At 40.2% G+C, this 16,777-nt stretch overlaps 1 protein-coding gene across 1 annotated transcript in view; it reads right to left on the bottom strand.

Annotated features, from left to right (window-relative positions):
- ATM (ATM serine/threonine kinase) overlaps nt 1-16,711 on the bottom strand; it is a 68,897-nt gene extending 52,186 nt beyond the window's left edge. Inside the window, exons 1-13 of the mRNA XM_082068109.1 lie at nt 16,581-16,711; nt 14,258-14,359; nt 14,060-14,172; nt 12,746-12,891; nt 12,175-12,339; nt 6,943-7,108; nt 6,418-6,656; nt 5,442-5,605; nt 4,887-5,056; nt 3,039-3,410; nt 2,294-2,488; nt 1,864-1,959; nt 455-680 (exon numbers count right to left, since the gene is read on the bottom strand). Coding sequence (XP_081924235.1) covers nt 455-680; nt 1,864-1,959; nt 2,294-2,488; nt 3,039-3,410; nt 4,887-5,056; nt 5,442-5,605; nt 6,418-6,656; nt 6,943-7,108; nt 12,175-12,339; nt 12,746-12,891; nt 14,060-14,172; nt 14,258-14,329 — 2,124 coding nt within the window. The 5' untranslated portion in view covers nt 14,330-14,359; nt 16,581-16,711. The remainder of the gene's footprint in view (nt 1-454; nt 681-1,863; nt 1,960-2,293; nt 2,489-3,038; nt 3,411-4,886; nt 5,057-5,441; nt 5,606-6,417; nt 6,657-6,942; nt 7,109-12,174; nt 12,340-12,745; nt 12,892-14,059; nt 14,173-14,257; nt 14,360-16,580) is intronic.
- Between the last annotated feature and the right edge of the window lie 66 nt (nt 16,712-16,777).

Here is a 16,777-nt window from a genome sequence, read left to right on the forward strand (position 1 = left end):
GCATGGGCTGTGCTCTTTTTAAATATAGTCTGTATATGCAGCTTATTTTACCATTGCTCCTTTACACAGTTGTCTCTTTTTACAAAACCTAACAATTTGAGACTTCTATGCCTCAGGTTAACTTGGCTGAAAACTGGCAAGAGCTTAAGGCATTATAGGTCCAGAGAAATTGAAACCAACATAACAAAAAGCATCATAACAGCAATTTATGTGGCAACTCTGCACACACTTCCACTTCTATACAGCTTGTACATATTCCCACATAATTATGAAAACTGGATATTTTGCTAATGATGTAAATAGAGACTTCTCTATTTCATATTATTGGATATAGTTTTTCAACTGCTTGCAGCTCATTTTTATCAGCAAATGCAATGAAAATCTGTATACTTTGCCCTGACAATATATGGTTGGGAGCATAAATGTAAGGACGTAACAGTAATTTCTAACTTACCTTGGGAGCATAGCTGCTTAAAAGCTTTTCTGACATCGCTAAAAGACAATGCTCCAAAGTTTCCCTAAGATTTTGGTTGATGGCAAGTCTTGAACGAGTCACATTTTTATCTGTAACATTTACTGCAAATTTAGTGAAAACATCCATTTCATCAAACGTAGTCTGCAGATACAGCTCTTCAATATCAGAAAAATGGTTGTCTTCTTTCCCTTGCAAGTGGTGCACACTTGAAGAAGAGACATCGTTTTTACTTTAGCAGCCAGTATATGACTTACAAGTCTTTAAAACTATTATTTAAATGCAAGAAATAAACAAAAGCACAATAAACATTTTATCCTTTCGTGCTTCCAAACTCTGGTTGATCTTTAATTTCTAAGGTGAATTTCACTGTGGAATGGATACTCTTACTTTAGCTCTGAAGAAACTGCAAAGAAGAACGAAGCCTGCACACACTTAGAATCATAGAATAGAATCATAGAATCATTCACTTGGAAGAGACCTTCCGGATCATCAAGTCCAACCATAACCTAACCTAACGCTAATCCATGTTCCTAAGAACCTCATCTAAACACCTTTTAAACACCTCCAGGGATGGTCACTCCACTACTTCCCCGGGCAGCCTGTTCCAATGCTTGACAACTGCATACATTCTACTGTAGCTCATATAGAAGCATCTGTTTTGTGTTAAGATGGCTGAGTTCAACTTGCTTTACACAACTGGAGCAGAAATTCACAAAACCCCTGAAACTAGCACTTTTAACTTCTAAAGTCTTATCTTCCATCAGAACAAGTTATACATGTTTTAGTTTCATTAAGAGAAAAATGGATATAGTACAAGAGCTTGAACATATGCATCAGTGAAAGAACAGCATTCAGAGAGTGACTCCTACAGACTCAAGCAACATACGGCTGGGGTCACAAATGTAGGTGGAGTGGCATGAGGACACGTGGACAGCAAGCATCTAGCCAACTTTCTACTTACTATCTGTCTTCAAGAAAATTAAGATATATGCTTCCTTTAGAATGGAAGGTAATGTTAAAAGGCATGAATAAATATTTGTATAAAATTACAAATTATTTGAAAATTTTAATGACTTAACAATATCTAACCTACTTATGGATAAAAAGCCAAATATTTAGCTGTTTTGCTGAAGTGAGATGATACACATATGACTCATTAGGTATTTTGTTCAGTACCTGAAGCTTCGACTCTGTCAGCAAGACTATTTTAACATCTGCTTAAAGCATCTTAACAAATTGCAGAAGTGCTGTTATTTTATGGGGTCTGAAAGATGTTCCACAAGAGGATGTGAAAGAGCTTGAGGAATTAAGCATTTCATTATCTCTGCTCGCTAAAATGACAAATACAAGAAGCTTAAGTATCTATAATGATTGATGTAAAAACATACCATTTAGCATCATTTTGGAAAAAAATCATGGCAGCTCTACAGTTCTTCATTGTAAGGCTCACAAGTATTTTTTGTAACATAAGATGAGGAAAATCACTGTAAAAAAAGAAAATTGTTTTGTATTTTCTTGCAATCAGACAAGCTATTTGGATTCCTGAAGCACACCCAAAAATTAAACAGATAACGGTTTATCTTCAAAGAAGCTTAAGTTTTCACTTTAGGTTTCTAACACATAGTTCACGTATCTGCTGTGCTATGGACAGATAACTAAATTACATCCCCACAATGACATTCTACAGTAAGCTTAAAAACTCTATAAACTCTACCAAAGCATTAACATAATACAATTCCGCAAATGCACTTTTCCCTGTGCAATTATTCTGTGTTATAGGGTGAGCTTACATACAAAGTTATGCCACAAAGACTTTACCTGCAGAGCACAGGAGGCAACTCTGCACATTCTTCCATTTCTTCCTCCAAATAGCAGGACAGTACCCATTTCATTATCGCTTCCTTTAACACAGAACCTAGATTTCTTTCACCATTATTCTGTTCCATCCCTATATCCAAAGTTTCTGGCACTGAGTAGGTAGACATCACATATGACAAACAACATATAGCAGAACTGTAACAAAAATGGAACACAGGGCATTTTTGAGAAACAACGTGATGTTTGTTGATCAGCACTCTAAAGCAAAGTCAGTATTTCTGCATGCTCAGGGAGCATCAAGTTCATAAGCAAGTTAATAAGCACACATACTGGAAAACTCCTTTATTAGGATCTTTGCATTTCCAAAAGCTACACTTTGGCTATTACAGACATTTCCTGTCTGTTTTAAAGACTGTTTCAGAATCAGAATATATTTATAGAGGAAAATATACTTTTTAACTTCACAAAATCAGCATCTCTTTCACACAGATCTTAAACTTTTAGCCCATTTTACATTTCTAGTCAATTTTAAATTTGACGATGCTTGCATCTCCTCTTCTGCCTCTGCTTTCAGACTTATGTATGTATTTATGCCCATTTCAAATGCTTAAAACGCACATGTAGGCCACTCTTAATTAGAAACACAGCCACAACCACCATATTATTTTGAATAATACAGCGGTTTTGGTTGCACGGTTAAGAGCAATGTAGATCAGACACAAAGTATTCTTGCTTCCCATTTTACCTTGAAGGCTTGCATGCAGGTCCTGAAAATATCTTCCAGAGTTCTTTATCTGTCACAACAAGGTTTCCTTGAATCATAGCTTCAAGTAGCCCAAAGCTTTCCACTTCAATCTGCTGGAAACTTACGCTACGAATGGTAAGAGACCAAATCTTTGCCCAGGTTCTCTGGAGCTCCAACCTGTGGGTGCTTTTCAAATCATTTTTCTGGTTTTGACACAAAGCCACCTTTGTAAGACACTTCAGCACGTATGGGGTTCTTTCTCCTCGGCGCTGATGAGGCAGTAACTGGTGAAGTACATTGAGTAAGGGAGGTAGCTCACTGCTAGGAAGACTCACGGGATACTTCGATATTAATTGAGCTGTAATCTGTAACCTTGAAAACACAGGTGAAGCAATTAACATCAAACATACCTGAATCTGCACCTTCAAAAGAAAACGAACAAAGAATTCTCTGATTGTCATTTCACATTTATGCTTTCCAGTATTGAGCTGATCTGTTTACTACCAAAGGTTAAAGATTCAGTATTTCTACTGTTTTACTTGTAAGTCTGCTTGTCTAGTCTTACTACCACTAATAATTCCTTACAGGCTGACTTCACCGATTTCTAATTCCTTACAGGCTGACTTCACCGATTTCTAATTCCTTACAAGCTGACTTCACTTATTCCTGACCACAAAGGAAGAAAATTTCATGCAAAAAAACAATTTTTGTCCTTCTTCTGGACTAGTCTGCTACACACTCAGGCCCAGGGAGTGACCTCAAGGGTGAACTTCTATAAACAGGAAACACTACAAGAACATCTCTACAGATAAGAAAAATAAAATCTATCAAATGAACAAAATGTTAAGCTGGAGATGGTAAGTTGGAAGGGTTTTGCTCATAGCAATGGTCACAACTCTACTCTAATTAGTAAATTACAGTACTTGCAGGATTTCCTGGAGATTGCTATCTCCACACAGAATGGCAAGTTAACTTCTCAACTGGATCCTAAATAGCCACTTTGCCTCAATACTGTGAGCAAGAAACACACACACACAAACCTACCGCCCCAGCTCAGGACCCAGTTTTCAAGCAGCTACACTGTTTTGGTGTCTTGTACAGCAGTTTCCAAGAAAAGGCCAAAAGAGAGAAAGAGTAACAATAGCCTGTGTAATTTATTTTAGCTAAAAAATAAACATTTTTGGGCTTAGGACTACAGCTGGTAAGTTCTGGAAAAGTCTTCCTGTGGTCTTTCAACAACAACTTGACTCCCTGCTACGCAGTCCTTCTCTGGCAGTCAGCTGAAGACATGTAGCTACATCTCCAGTTCAGAAGTCCCTTATGTCAAACAAAATGCCTCTCAATCAAGGTCCCGCCTAAGGTGCCAGGCCTTGCACTTGAACAGTTTTCAGGCTAGGTATTACAGCACTGTGTGAACTAGTCCAAAACGGCCAAACTGTTAATGGATGCTGTCCTGTGACCCACCCAGCTTAAGAAAGCAGTAAATCTCACATTAATTACCTAATACTCATAAGTTGGATCAGACTCACAATACTGACATAAAGACTGGTAATATCTAGCACAAAAGACAGGTAGAAAATCGGAGGCAGTAATATCTTACACACCACAACACAGTTTACTAGACCTCGTTATTTCTTCAGAAAATAAATATATAAAGTTTTTAAAGCAAGAGTGCCAAGAACACTACCCACTACTTTCCAAATGCTGTGAGAATCTACGTTTAGTGCTTAGATAATATAATTACAGCCTGCGTAGATACCTAATTCCAAAGCACAACATATTCAGGAGAACATTTAAATGTAAAAATATGTCTGTAGTGATATTTGTTTCATGTAAAGATGTTATTACCAAGGTATGACATCAAAATCCTCCTGGGATCTTTGCAGGTTGCCTCGAATTACCTCCCAGCCCAGTTCAATCCTCCTGCGTTTGCTTGCTGCTGTTTCACCACTGGACTCTCTTTGTGTAACCGCATACGACTGGGTGATTTCCAGAACTCTGGTATCCTCTGTAAAAACCTTTTATAAAGAGAAATTTAAAAGTATACAAATAAAAAAGTAGTATTTACAGGAAAACTGAAATATCATACTAAACTGGTCCATTTTTTACTGCGTATAAAGCCCGCTAAGAGGCAAGCAGAATTGTTATTTGTTATTCTTTACTATAACTGAACCTCCACTTACAGTCTCATAAGTAACACCAGTGAAACCCAGTATTCTTTCGGAGTCCACACATTTCTAAACTGCAAAAAAATTATGAGCTAAACACATCAGATCACAGATACAAGATACTAATACTTCAGTAAATGATTTTGAGGAAAGGCTAAAGCCATATTACTTTATAAAGCAAAGCAAACAACACAGTAAGTATATAGTCGACTTTATATTTAAATAAAAGAGTTACCTGATGACAAATATCAGCCATTAACTCAATCAAATTTTCCTTTATAGCAATATTACGTGAGACTGAAGAATACTTTCCTCTACTACTGATGAGATTTATTTCGTTCACCAGCAGATCATATAGGTTTTGTAAGATACTTTGCCATTTTGGTGAGTCATATACACCTGTACATGCAAAAACAATTAAAAGATAACATGTACCACTCACTTGATACAATATGTAAACCTACCCACACAACACAAAATACAACCAAAATCAGAGTAAAGCATACAAAGCTTAACAAATGCAGGCCTGCAAAACAAGTCTTAAAATGAAGAATGAATGAAGTATAAAAGTAAAAAAAGTTAAGAGAGAATTCAATCAGCATATATAAGTGATCAAGGTAGGAAAGAAATTTCTAATAAACAATTATTTATGTAATTGGGAAGACTACAATGAAATGCAATGGATAAATTTGGAGTAATTATAAACTCTCTGCCATTTGTTGACAAAGAGAAAAAAAAAAAAAAAGATAGTAGAACTGAAATAGGCCACGACAGACAAACACAATTAATGAGTGATGTTCTCTGACCAGTTTTATACAGTAAGTCAGACTTGGACCATAGCAGTAACTTCTGGGCTTAAATAAACCTGGTAAGATACAAATACATGTGGCAATCTAAACTATTATTTAACCCTCCCCCAAGTGTTTTGATTTAGTAATTAAAAGTCACCTTTTGATAAAAAGCAATCAACCTTTACAGGACTTAATACAATTAATATTCTCTTAGTGCATACCATTTGAAAACTTATTTCCACTTTCACTCATTATTAATAGTATCATGAAACTATTGACAAGTAATCATCACTCCCATTAATTTTTCTAAGACTCAGTATCAAAATTGAGAAAGTTGGCACAATAATTCAAACAATCATATACTGTGACAAAAAAAAAAAAGGAAAAACCAAAAAACAACAGGGAGACTTTTTATTATACCTTTTCCCTGAGTTTTTGCACCCTTTGGATGATGAATACGAACTTGGAGACGAAATAACTCAATTATTGATTCCTTCAGGGAATCCTTTGGTCTATACTGAGTCCACATATAAAGCACTGCAGGCAAAATTTCTTCCCCTACTTTACAAATCCGTATGCGACAATCAACAGCAAACTTATTGAAGAAGATATTCATTGCTCCAACAATATGTTCCAGGCCAGCAGTATTCTTCTCCTTCCTGCAACATAAACCAAACAATCAAAATTCCAGAAGAAATAATTTTATTTCACATGAATTGTTTAAATGTGAATACTAGCAAGTAAATATATTCAGAATATTATTTGCCTAACAAATGCAGAAGTTATTAATACTTTAAAGAATTTATTAAACTGGTGTTCAAAGACAGAACAAAATATGTCTACAGAAGCATTACCTGCTATTACTAAAGTCTAATCCAAAATAATTAAAATTAGTTATTCTATAAAAGTAGGTATTAGCATACAAAAGGAGCACTTGCAACATACCTCGCACACTGCATTGCTTTTGAAAAGAAGATGAACATATCAGAACTCAACCCATCAGTTTGGAAGCAGTACCCCCTCGTAAGTGTGTGAATTATCCTGGCCACCAAGACTCTATTAATCTTTCCAGAAGGTCTGAGGTATAATTGGCCATACAGTATCAGCAACTCTGCAAATGTATTGAAAAAAAAAGTATATATGATATAGTGTGTATATATGTTGTAAATAAACAAATATATGTACATAAACATACATAACACAGAGGATCACATTAAAATGCTTGAAGCAAAACATTGCATGAAATATACAGAAACCATCATTCTTAATTCAGCTGCAAGTCATTATTCACAATAGCTAAGTGGGGGGAAAAAAAAGAAATAAAACAAGTGGTCTTGTCTACACTGGAAGTAAAGTTATGTTCATTCTGAGCTGGTATACAATCTGCCTTGTGTTACACTGAGCAAAGTAGTTACAGCCACACAATCAACTTTCACAACTACTTCCACACTCAACTTTTGCTCTACATTAACTGCTCAGCACAGTGGGCTCCATTTGTTGCAGAATACACAATAAAAGTACTCAGAAACAATTTACAGCCACACAAAGAACTTGGTGCAGCAGGAACAAATAAAGAGATCAGAACAGTTGATACTGAGGCTCTCTATATTTCTACCACCTGCGGTTGAGTTAGTTCACTCCAGTCCAGAGACCAACACATCCACGCTTCACGCTCATTTACAAATGCTCTGAAGAAAAGGCCACTTCCTCAGATTTCTACTTTCTTATCTCATCACGCTGTCTCGTCATCAGCCTCATACAAATCACAGTAGCACGGGACTGATCCAATCATCAACATCAGTTTAACACAACACAAACAGAAGCTTTGCTGATGTTTCATTTATGCCACCTAGGAGTGACATGATAGTGTCCCTCAATTCCTCCAACGGACAACACCCACTGCAAAGAATGGCAGCGGGAAGAAATATTGATTCAGTCCTAGGACCTCAGCAGCTACTCTGGGACAACACTTTGAAGGAATGGACATCCACCCCTCAGGCCTCCTTTTTTCTAAGTGAAAATATAGGTAGAATGATCTTTGGGAATCCCAGCCACTGTGACTACTTTGTTCAGGCAACCAGCCATGAGCTCAGAGCAGCCGTATCATATACTCCTCTGGATGCAGAATGATCAGTTACTGTACTTCTGCTCTGTAAAGTGACCCTCAACTCTGCTGGTCAGTAGGTCCTCATCAATTTGGGGTGAGCTCTCCACAGACTGTTTGGATTAAGGTCTCTGAAGCACTCTCAGAGTCTTTTCCTTTGATACTCTGCATGAGTGACACTGATGGCATCACACAGGGCCTTGAGTTCTACACACCTGCATTGTGGAAAAGCCAAGTTGGGACAACTATAAGTAAATCAAGCAATCACAATGCTGCTGCTTCATTGTTGTGCAGGCCTTCACAGATTTATGGACATCTTGGACTCCAGCAAGACTCATAATGCCACCTTCACCAAGCCTTTCATAACTCTGGCCTCAGATTCTGAAGCATGAGGTAATACCTTGGGTGACACCCAAAAGTCACAATTTTTGGATCAGCCCGTCACCTCCTTTGGTAGGCTGGAGCATCCCTGTTTCCTCTTATGAGTCCATTTATTCCAGGTCATGTTTGTCATGTGGAAAGTCAAAGGCATTTCTCCTTTCAGCAAACAGTGAAGTATCATCATGTGAGGAGCAACCAGCATTTCTGATTCCATTGCCACTACAGCTCCATGACTGCTGTTCTGCTCCAACCTGCAGGCTGACAGCGTTTGGTCTTCTACTGCCCTTACGTGGCTCCTGGTCTCAGGCAGCTTTCCCATAAAGTTCCAGCTTCACCTTCAATCTTCAACTTACAGTTCTACCTCAATGGCCAAATGGTACCAAGTTCTTTAACTTCTGAGATCTCACTCTCAGGCTCTCTAATGACCCAACCACATCTCCCATCCTGAATGGTTCCATTTTAGTTGCTCTGCTTTGCCAGCCTTCAGCAGATTTTTCTGCCTCCTCTTTCACTCCCAGTATCACCAGATGCCTCTTCTGAGTCTCTGTAGGTTTATTTCCATTGTGTAGCTAAACAACAATCTTCAGGCTACAGAGAAAGAGTATTTTCTCATAAAATGCTTTTCAGAAATGCAACCTTTGACTTCAAAGCTCTACACCATGCTAATAAAGATAGTATTTCCACACTTTCTCCAGAATTGCACGTTCAGCAAACTAGACTGTAAAACTTCTATTACTTTTTCCAAATCACTCTCCTATTGCATCAACCAATGGAAACAGAGGAGTTGAGAGCTTAGTACAGTGGGTTGCAGTGACCACGAGATGGTGGAGTTCAGCATCTTGTGTGGCAGGAACAGAATAGCAAGTAAAATTGCAACCCTGGCCTTTAGCAGGGCTAACTTTGGCCTTTTCAAGCAATTGCTGGGGGAAATCCCATGGGCAAGACTACTTGAAGGAAAAGGGGCCCAAGATAACTGGATTGCATTCAGAGATTGCTTCTTCCACGCTCAGGATCAGAGCATCCCCACATGTAGGAAGTCAAGGAAGGGAGCCAGGAGGCCTAGGTGGTTGAATAGGGATCTGTTGGGTATGCTCAAGCAGAAGAGGAGAGTTTACAGGGCATGGAAGCAGGGGCTGGCCACTTGGGAGGAATATAAGGCTGCTGTTAGAGGATGTAGGAAGGCAGCTAGGATAGCCAAGGCCTCCTTAGAATTACAGCTGGCGAGAGGGGTCAAGGACAGCAAAAAGAACTTTTTCAAATACATAGCAGATAAAACTAATACCAGAGGCAATGTAGGCCCACTGATGAATGGGGTGGGTGCCCTGGTGGCAGAAGATACAGAGAAGGCAGAATTACTGAATGTCTTCGTCTTTGTCTACTCTGCCGGAGGCTGTCCTGGGGAGCCCTGTACCCCTGAGACCCGGATGAAGCCAGGTCAATGGAGGAGTTTGCTTTAGTCGATGAGGACTAGGTTAGGGAGCAGTTAAATAGCCTGGACATCCATAAATCCATGGGTCCAGATGGGATGCATCCGCAGGTGCTGAGGGAGCTGGCTGAAGTCATTGCTGGACCACTCTCCATCATCTTTGCCAAGTCTTGGGAAACGGGAGAGGTGCCCGAGGATTGGAGGAAAGCAAATGTGACTCCAGTCTTCAAAAAGGGCAAGAAGGAGGACCTGGGTAATTATAGACCAGTCAGCCTCACCTCTGTCCCTGGGAAAGTAATGGAACAGCTGATCCTTGGTGCCATCTCAAGGCATATCAAGGATAAGAGGGTTATTAGGGGCAGTCAGCATGGCTTTACCAAGGGTAAGTCATGCTTGACCAACCTCATCGCCTTTTATGAGAATGTAACCAGGTGGATGGATGATGGCAGAGCGGTGGATGTGGTCTACCTTGACTTCAGTAAAGCCTTTGACACAGTCTCCCACAGCATCCTCACAGCTAAGTTGAGGAGGTGTGGTCTAGAAAATAGAGTAGTGAGGTGGGTTGCAAACTGGCTTAAGGAGAGAAGCCAGAGAGTGGTAGTCAATGGTGCGGACTCTAGTTGGAGGCCAGTATCTAGTGGAGTGCCTCAGGGGTCAGTACTGGGGCCAATATTATTCAATATATTCATTAATGATTTAGACGAGGGAATAGAGTGTACTATCAGCAAGTTTGCTGATGACACTAAGCTGGGAGGAGTGGCTGACACGCCAGAAGGCTGTGCTGCCATCCAGCGAGACCTGGACAGGCTGGAGAGTTGGGCGGGGAATAACCTAATGAAATTTAACAAGGGCAAGTGTAGAGTCCTGCATCTGGGCAGGAACAACCCCAGGTTCCAGTATAGGTTGGGAAATTACATATTAGAGAGCAGTGTAGGGGAAAGGGACCTGGGGGTCCTGGTGGACAACAGGATGACCATGAGCCAGCACTGTGCCCTTGTGGCCAGGAAGGCCAATGGCATCCTGGGGTGTATTAGAAGGGGGGTGGTTAGTAGATCGAGAGAGGTCCTCCTTCCCCTCTACTCCGCCCTGGTGAGACCACATCTGGAATATTGTGTCCAGTTCTGGGCCCCTCAGTTCAAGAAGGACAGGGAACTGCTGGAGACGGTCCAGCGTAGGGCAACCAAGATGATTAAGGGAGTGGAGCACCTCCCTTATGAAGAAAGGCTGAGGGAGCTGGGTCTCTTTAGTTTGGAGAAGAGGAGACTAAGGGGGGACCTTATTAATGTTTATAAATATATAAAGGGTGAGTGCCATGGGGATGGAGCCAGGCTCTTCTCGGTGGCAAACAATGATAGGACAAGGGGTAATGGGATCAAGCTGGAACACAAGAGGTTCCACTTAAATTTGAGAAGAAACTTCTTCTCAGTGAGGGTAACAGAACACTGGAACAGGCTGCCCAGGGGGGTTGTGGAGTCTCCTTCTCTGCAGACATTCAAAACCCGCCTGGACATGTTCCTGTGCGACCTCACCCAGGCATTCCTGCTCCAGCAGGGGGATTGGACTAGATGATCTTCTGAGGTCCCTTCCAATCCCAAACATACTGTGATACTGTGATACATGTCAGATGATTCAAAATACATAAGCATTCTTCTCCATGCTAAGTAAGTTAACTGTCTTGGAGTCAAATCCAATCCTCTGAAAAGTGAAAAATTATGTTTGTATCTCCACTCAGTTCAGGTTGCATGCTGTATCACTACCCAATTTTTTAATCTATTCTTCTCTATTTAAATCTTAAGCTTTCTAGTCTTTGCTTACATGCAATATGAGAACATAACAATGACTCAATGTTTTTAGGATCTTCGTAAGCCAATAAAACTCAGATAATAAAATTTAATAGTAATACATAAACTATATAAAAATTATACCAGCCAGTACCTAATAACTTGCCAACACCTGCACACCAACACCAGTTCTACTGAGGCTATTTGCAGCACTCACATTCCACAGATCTATTACACATGTTAAGGCCTGTGGAGACCTCGCATACATACAAGTACACGTTTCAGCAAGCCGCATGTAGAAAGAAAAAGCAACTCCTTATCTTTGCTGCTTTGTTTATTTCAACTGTAAGCCTTCATGGCTGACACTATTTTATTCCACGGTTTGCGTAGTACCTCACACAAAAGGGCAACAAACAAATTAAAATGCACCTAAACGTGCTTCTATAATAGGAAAATACATTTGTAAGTAGACTGAAAAATATTACCTGACCACTGCTGCTGGGATATTTCACACCAATATTTCCTTACTGAAAGGATATCTTTTAGGAGCATATTACTACAGTCAGATCCATAAGCAGCACAACTTGTTGGATCTCTTATAATTTCCATGACGTAAATCAGAAGTTCCTGACATTTCAGTCTGGGTCCTCCTACATGAAGAAACAACATGAGACTGTAATTAACCCAAAGTGTGGCAAATAAATCTGGAATTAAATGTTTGTAAAATGTTTACTTAAAAATATTTTTTAAAACCCACTACAGTTCAGAAACAGTTGTTAGTAATCATCACCTTTAACAAACTCTTTCTAAGAAAGAAGTTACTTATGAGAGAATACATCAGTTATATAAACATTGAATAATTAGAAAAAGGCACTGTGAACATTAACAAGGTCAGAGAAGAAGCGCAAAGATTCACTCACATGAAGATATTTAAATTGTAAACACCTGGAAGCGAGCAAGATGAATTCTACTCTGCCAGCTTCAGTATAAAAAATTCAAGTTGAAAGCAAAGCAACAAAACAAAAAAGTAATTCTACATGAAGATATATTACTAACTTTTGTTAGCACATCTGATGAAATATTTGACCAAACTTCCAACTTCTTGCATCTTTTTTTGTCTGGTAGTTTGGGTTGAAGCAGATGCATTTGGTTTTGTCAGTAGTAGGTTTTTCATCTCTTTATGGAAATATTTCTGCAAGAGACTTCAAAAATAGAAGAGATATTAATCAAGGATCTGCACATTTATGACTAAAGTAAAACAGGTAAATGTTTTAGCCTAGAATGTTAGTTCTTGTTCTTTTTACAATTCTACTTATAAAAGACCAAAACCAACTGAAATATTTCACAGTCTAAGCATGACAAAAAACAATCTATAAAAGGAGCTGTAAGTTTTAAAGATAATCCAGAAGTAACTTTAATAGGAACCAAACTTTCCTTTAAACTTTCCATAATGCTAGATACAAAATTTATAGTCAGGAAAAAAAGCAATGCTAAGTCTTTTTCTTCTTCTGCAACATTATACAACAAAATAAGTACTCTTCATTGTTTTTATTGGGGAAAACATCAAGTCCTATTTCTCAATCACTTAAAATTAACATATGGATCAAATTTTATATCTAAGAGTAGATTACACTGTCTTTGGCAATTACTGCAGATTTTCTGGCCTACTATTTGTATTCAGCTTAACGTCTCTATTTTTGTATTCCTCCTATGTATTTCTAATGCGTTATTGACCATGTTTTTGTATTCCTCTTATATATTTCTAATACATTACTGACTATCTCAAAAGCAACATGTAAAATTTATCAAGCTGACCACACACCAGCCTATGAAAACTAATTCTTCAGATGCCCTTTCAACATGAATTTTAACACTGGTCCCTACTGCTCTCAGAACTTATCACAGTCCAATCTTGTAGGACACCTAAAGCAGATTCTATCAAAGATGAGCCTCTACAAACCTCAGCACATCTTCTTTAATTCACAAGTCACAGTCATTCTATTGTGTCTTGAAGAACCCAGTAACTCAAAAAATTCAAATGAGCTATCTATAATCTACATAAAAAGGATGCAGAAGATAATTTTCAATAAAAGAAAATAACTATTATTTTCAGAAGGAAAAACAACCACCCAATTAATGATCAGCTTCCTAGCAGTTTTCTGTATGTGACACGTGTTGCACTTTTGCCATTCTAAATTTACTTCCTTTAGACACTAACATAAGTTGTTTCTTGTTTACAAGCTGATGAGAAGTCTAAATGGATCTGCTGAAAGATAAGCATTCAAATAAGCCTGATAAACAAAAGAATTATGTTCCATGTAAGAAAAATGCAACTATTCACAAATGAAAAAAAAACAACGACAAACCCACCTAAATACAGCATCCCAGTTGAGCTGCTTTCCTTGTTTAGAATCCGAATTCCGGTCCAGCTGGAGAACTGTTTCAGAATCACGGAGAAGTCGCTTGAAATTGTCAATTTCCTTCTGAAAATGTATTTCAAGAAAAAGTATTATCAATTATTCCCTTCATTGCTAACTGAGGCACACACACCAAAAGAAAACTTGTTACCCTTCGCTCCACAGCTTTCTCATTTTCAAGGCGACGACAACAAACAAGCAGCTCATTCAATGCAAGAGTCATGGTTCAGTTTAACAGAAGAGTCATTCGTATCTGCAAATAGAAGAAAAGGGTAAAACAGTAATTATTTTATTTAACATAGAGCCAAGTGAATCAGTAAAAAAACTGGGAATGCAGTATATTGAAAACCCAATATCAAACACAACCACGGTGTTATTTCACTGAAAAGCTCATTTGTGTCTGGGTTAGTCTTTTTGGTCACAAAACTGAAGCAAAGTTTCACATCAAGAATACAATCAATTCCTACAGGCAACAGTCATCAAGAATAATAACAGGAGAGAACCCCCTTCACATTACTCTGACTTCCTCCCTTTTTATGAGTGATAACACAGTACAGTTGGTAAAGCAATATGAAACAAAATTATAAGAAGATTAAAATGACACCAAGCTGAATACACTCAGGCAAACTGCACTACAGCATTTTCAGTAGCTGTCTGTTATCAGTAGCTAGCTGTTGTCAGTAGCTGTCTTAGCCTGATGCTGTCAGGTGAAGGTACCACTTTGAAAACTCTCTTTCTCTCTCACATCCTACGTTTTCATAGGCATGCACTATCATATCAACAAATCCCTCTGGACTCGACATGTCAAAGGATGCTCACATATCAATCGTAACAGAAAACAACTTTTTCTTTCTGTGGCCACTTAAAATTATGCCTCATCTCCTTCAACAGAGGTTGGAATTAGCTAGACCTTGCATTTCTAATTTACATAAGGTTATGCTGATGCAGATCACAATGACATTGCATACAACTTCCATTATTCTCTTTTTACACCTTCAAACCAGACCCAAGAGAAGCTCTGTCTCTAAGACAAGGTGGAAGTAACTCCAAGCATCTGCCACTGAGACTGCAATAAGCAACTGAGAACAGGCATTAATGATGGATAACACTGCATCTTGGGCACAAGTGAGGATATAAAAATATCCATTCAGACAAGTAAAGCTTTTAAATATCTACTGTCTTAGAGTATATTTATTTCCTTTGTCTTGAATCAAGATCATGCAGGGACTAAGTATGATCGGAGAGATGGTGACTGACAGGTGTGTATGAAAACGCTGTAAGCACAGAGGCTGGTTCTAGCATACCACCAGGTGTTCCTTTAGTGACCTCTTGCTTTTGCTGGAAACGAAGAGAAAGCAATAAGCAATTTTTGAAACACTAATAGCGTGTAAAATGCTGATGGGCTCAAAAACGGTTAATGGAGAACTCACAGTATCACAGTATGTTTGGGATTGGAAGGGACCTCAAAAGATCATCTAGTCCAATCCCCCTGCTGGAGCAGGAACGCCTAGGTGAGGTCGCACAGGAACATGTCCAGGCGGGTTTTGAACGTCTCCAGAGAAGGAGACTCCACAGCCTCCCTGGGCAGCCTGTTCCAGTGTCTGTCACCCTCACTGAGAAGAAGTTTCTTCTCAAATTTAAGTGGAACCTCTTGTGTTCCAGCTTGATCCCATTACCCCTTGTCCTATCACTGTTTGTCACCGAGAAGAGCCTGGCTCCATCCTCATGGCACTCACCCTTTATATATTTATAAGCATTAATAAGGTCACCCCTCAGTCTCCTCTTCTCCAAACTAAAGAGACCCAGCTCCCTCAGCCTTTCCTCATAAGGGAGGTGCTCCACTCCCTTAATCATCTTGGTTGCCCTACGCTGGACCCTCTCCAGCAGTTCCCTGTCCTTCTTGAACTGAGGGGCCCAGAACTGGACACAATATTCCAGATGTGGTCTCACTAGGGCGGAGTAGAGGGGAAGGAGAACCTCTCTCGATCTACTAACCACCCCCCTTGTAATACACCCCAGGATGCCATTGGCCTTCCTGGCCACAGGGCACGGTGGGCACTGTGGCAACACAGGTGGTATATGGTAGGGACTGGGTATCCAGGGGGAAGCGTCAGTCCTGTCTGTGATTAAGGGCATTTCAGCGGCCATGGTAACAGTGAAAAACTCCCAAGACTGAATTGATCTGTTTTCCTTACTATTTACATAGTTCTCCGACTACGATATTATGACCACGTTCATCCCCCATAAAAAATACATAGGGCAAGGAAGGAACACATAAAAAGCAGCCCGGGAGCGGCCACTCTGCAGGGTGCTCGGGCAGGGGCGTACCGGGCAATCCTAACTAACGGGTGCCATCCCAGACACGACGAGGTCCGGCGCCCCTACACCCTCGAGGCCGCCCCCGCCCCACAGCCGCCTGGAGCCCTTCGGGGGCCGCTGTCCCCCGCCCGCCCCGCCGAGGCCGGGTCCCTCACCTCAGCCGCCCGGCAAGGGACAGGAAGGGACGGCCCACGGAGGCTCGGGCGGGGGTGGGCGGGGGTCGGCAGGGGCGGGCAGGGGCGGGCCGGAGCGGGCCGGAGCGGGCCCGGCAGCGGCGGCAGCACCGAGACAGCGGCCGCGCGCCCGTCCCGCCTCCCTCCTCCCGGCCGAGCGGAGAGGCGCGCACGTGCGG

The sequence above is a fragment of the Streptopelia decaocto genome, assembly GCF_964273445.1.
Source record: "Streptopelia decaocto genome assembly, chromosome: 1".
NCBI lineage: Eukaryota > Metazoa > Chordata > Aves > Columbiformes > Columbidae > Streptopelia > Streptopelia decaocto.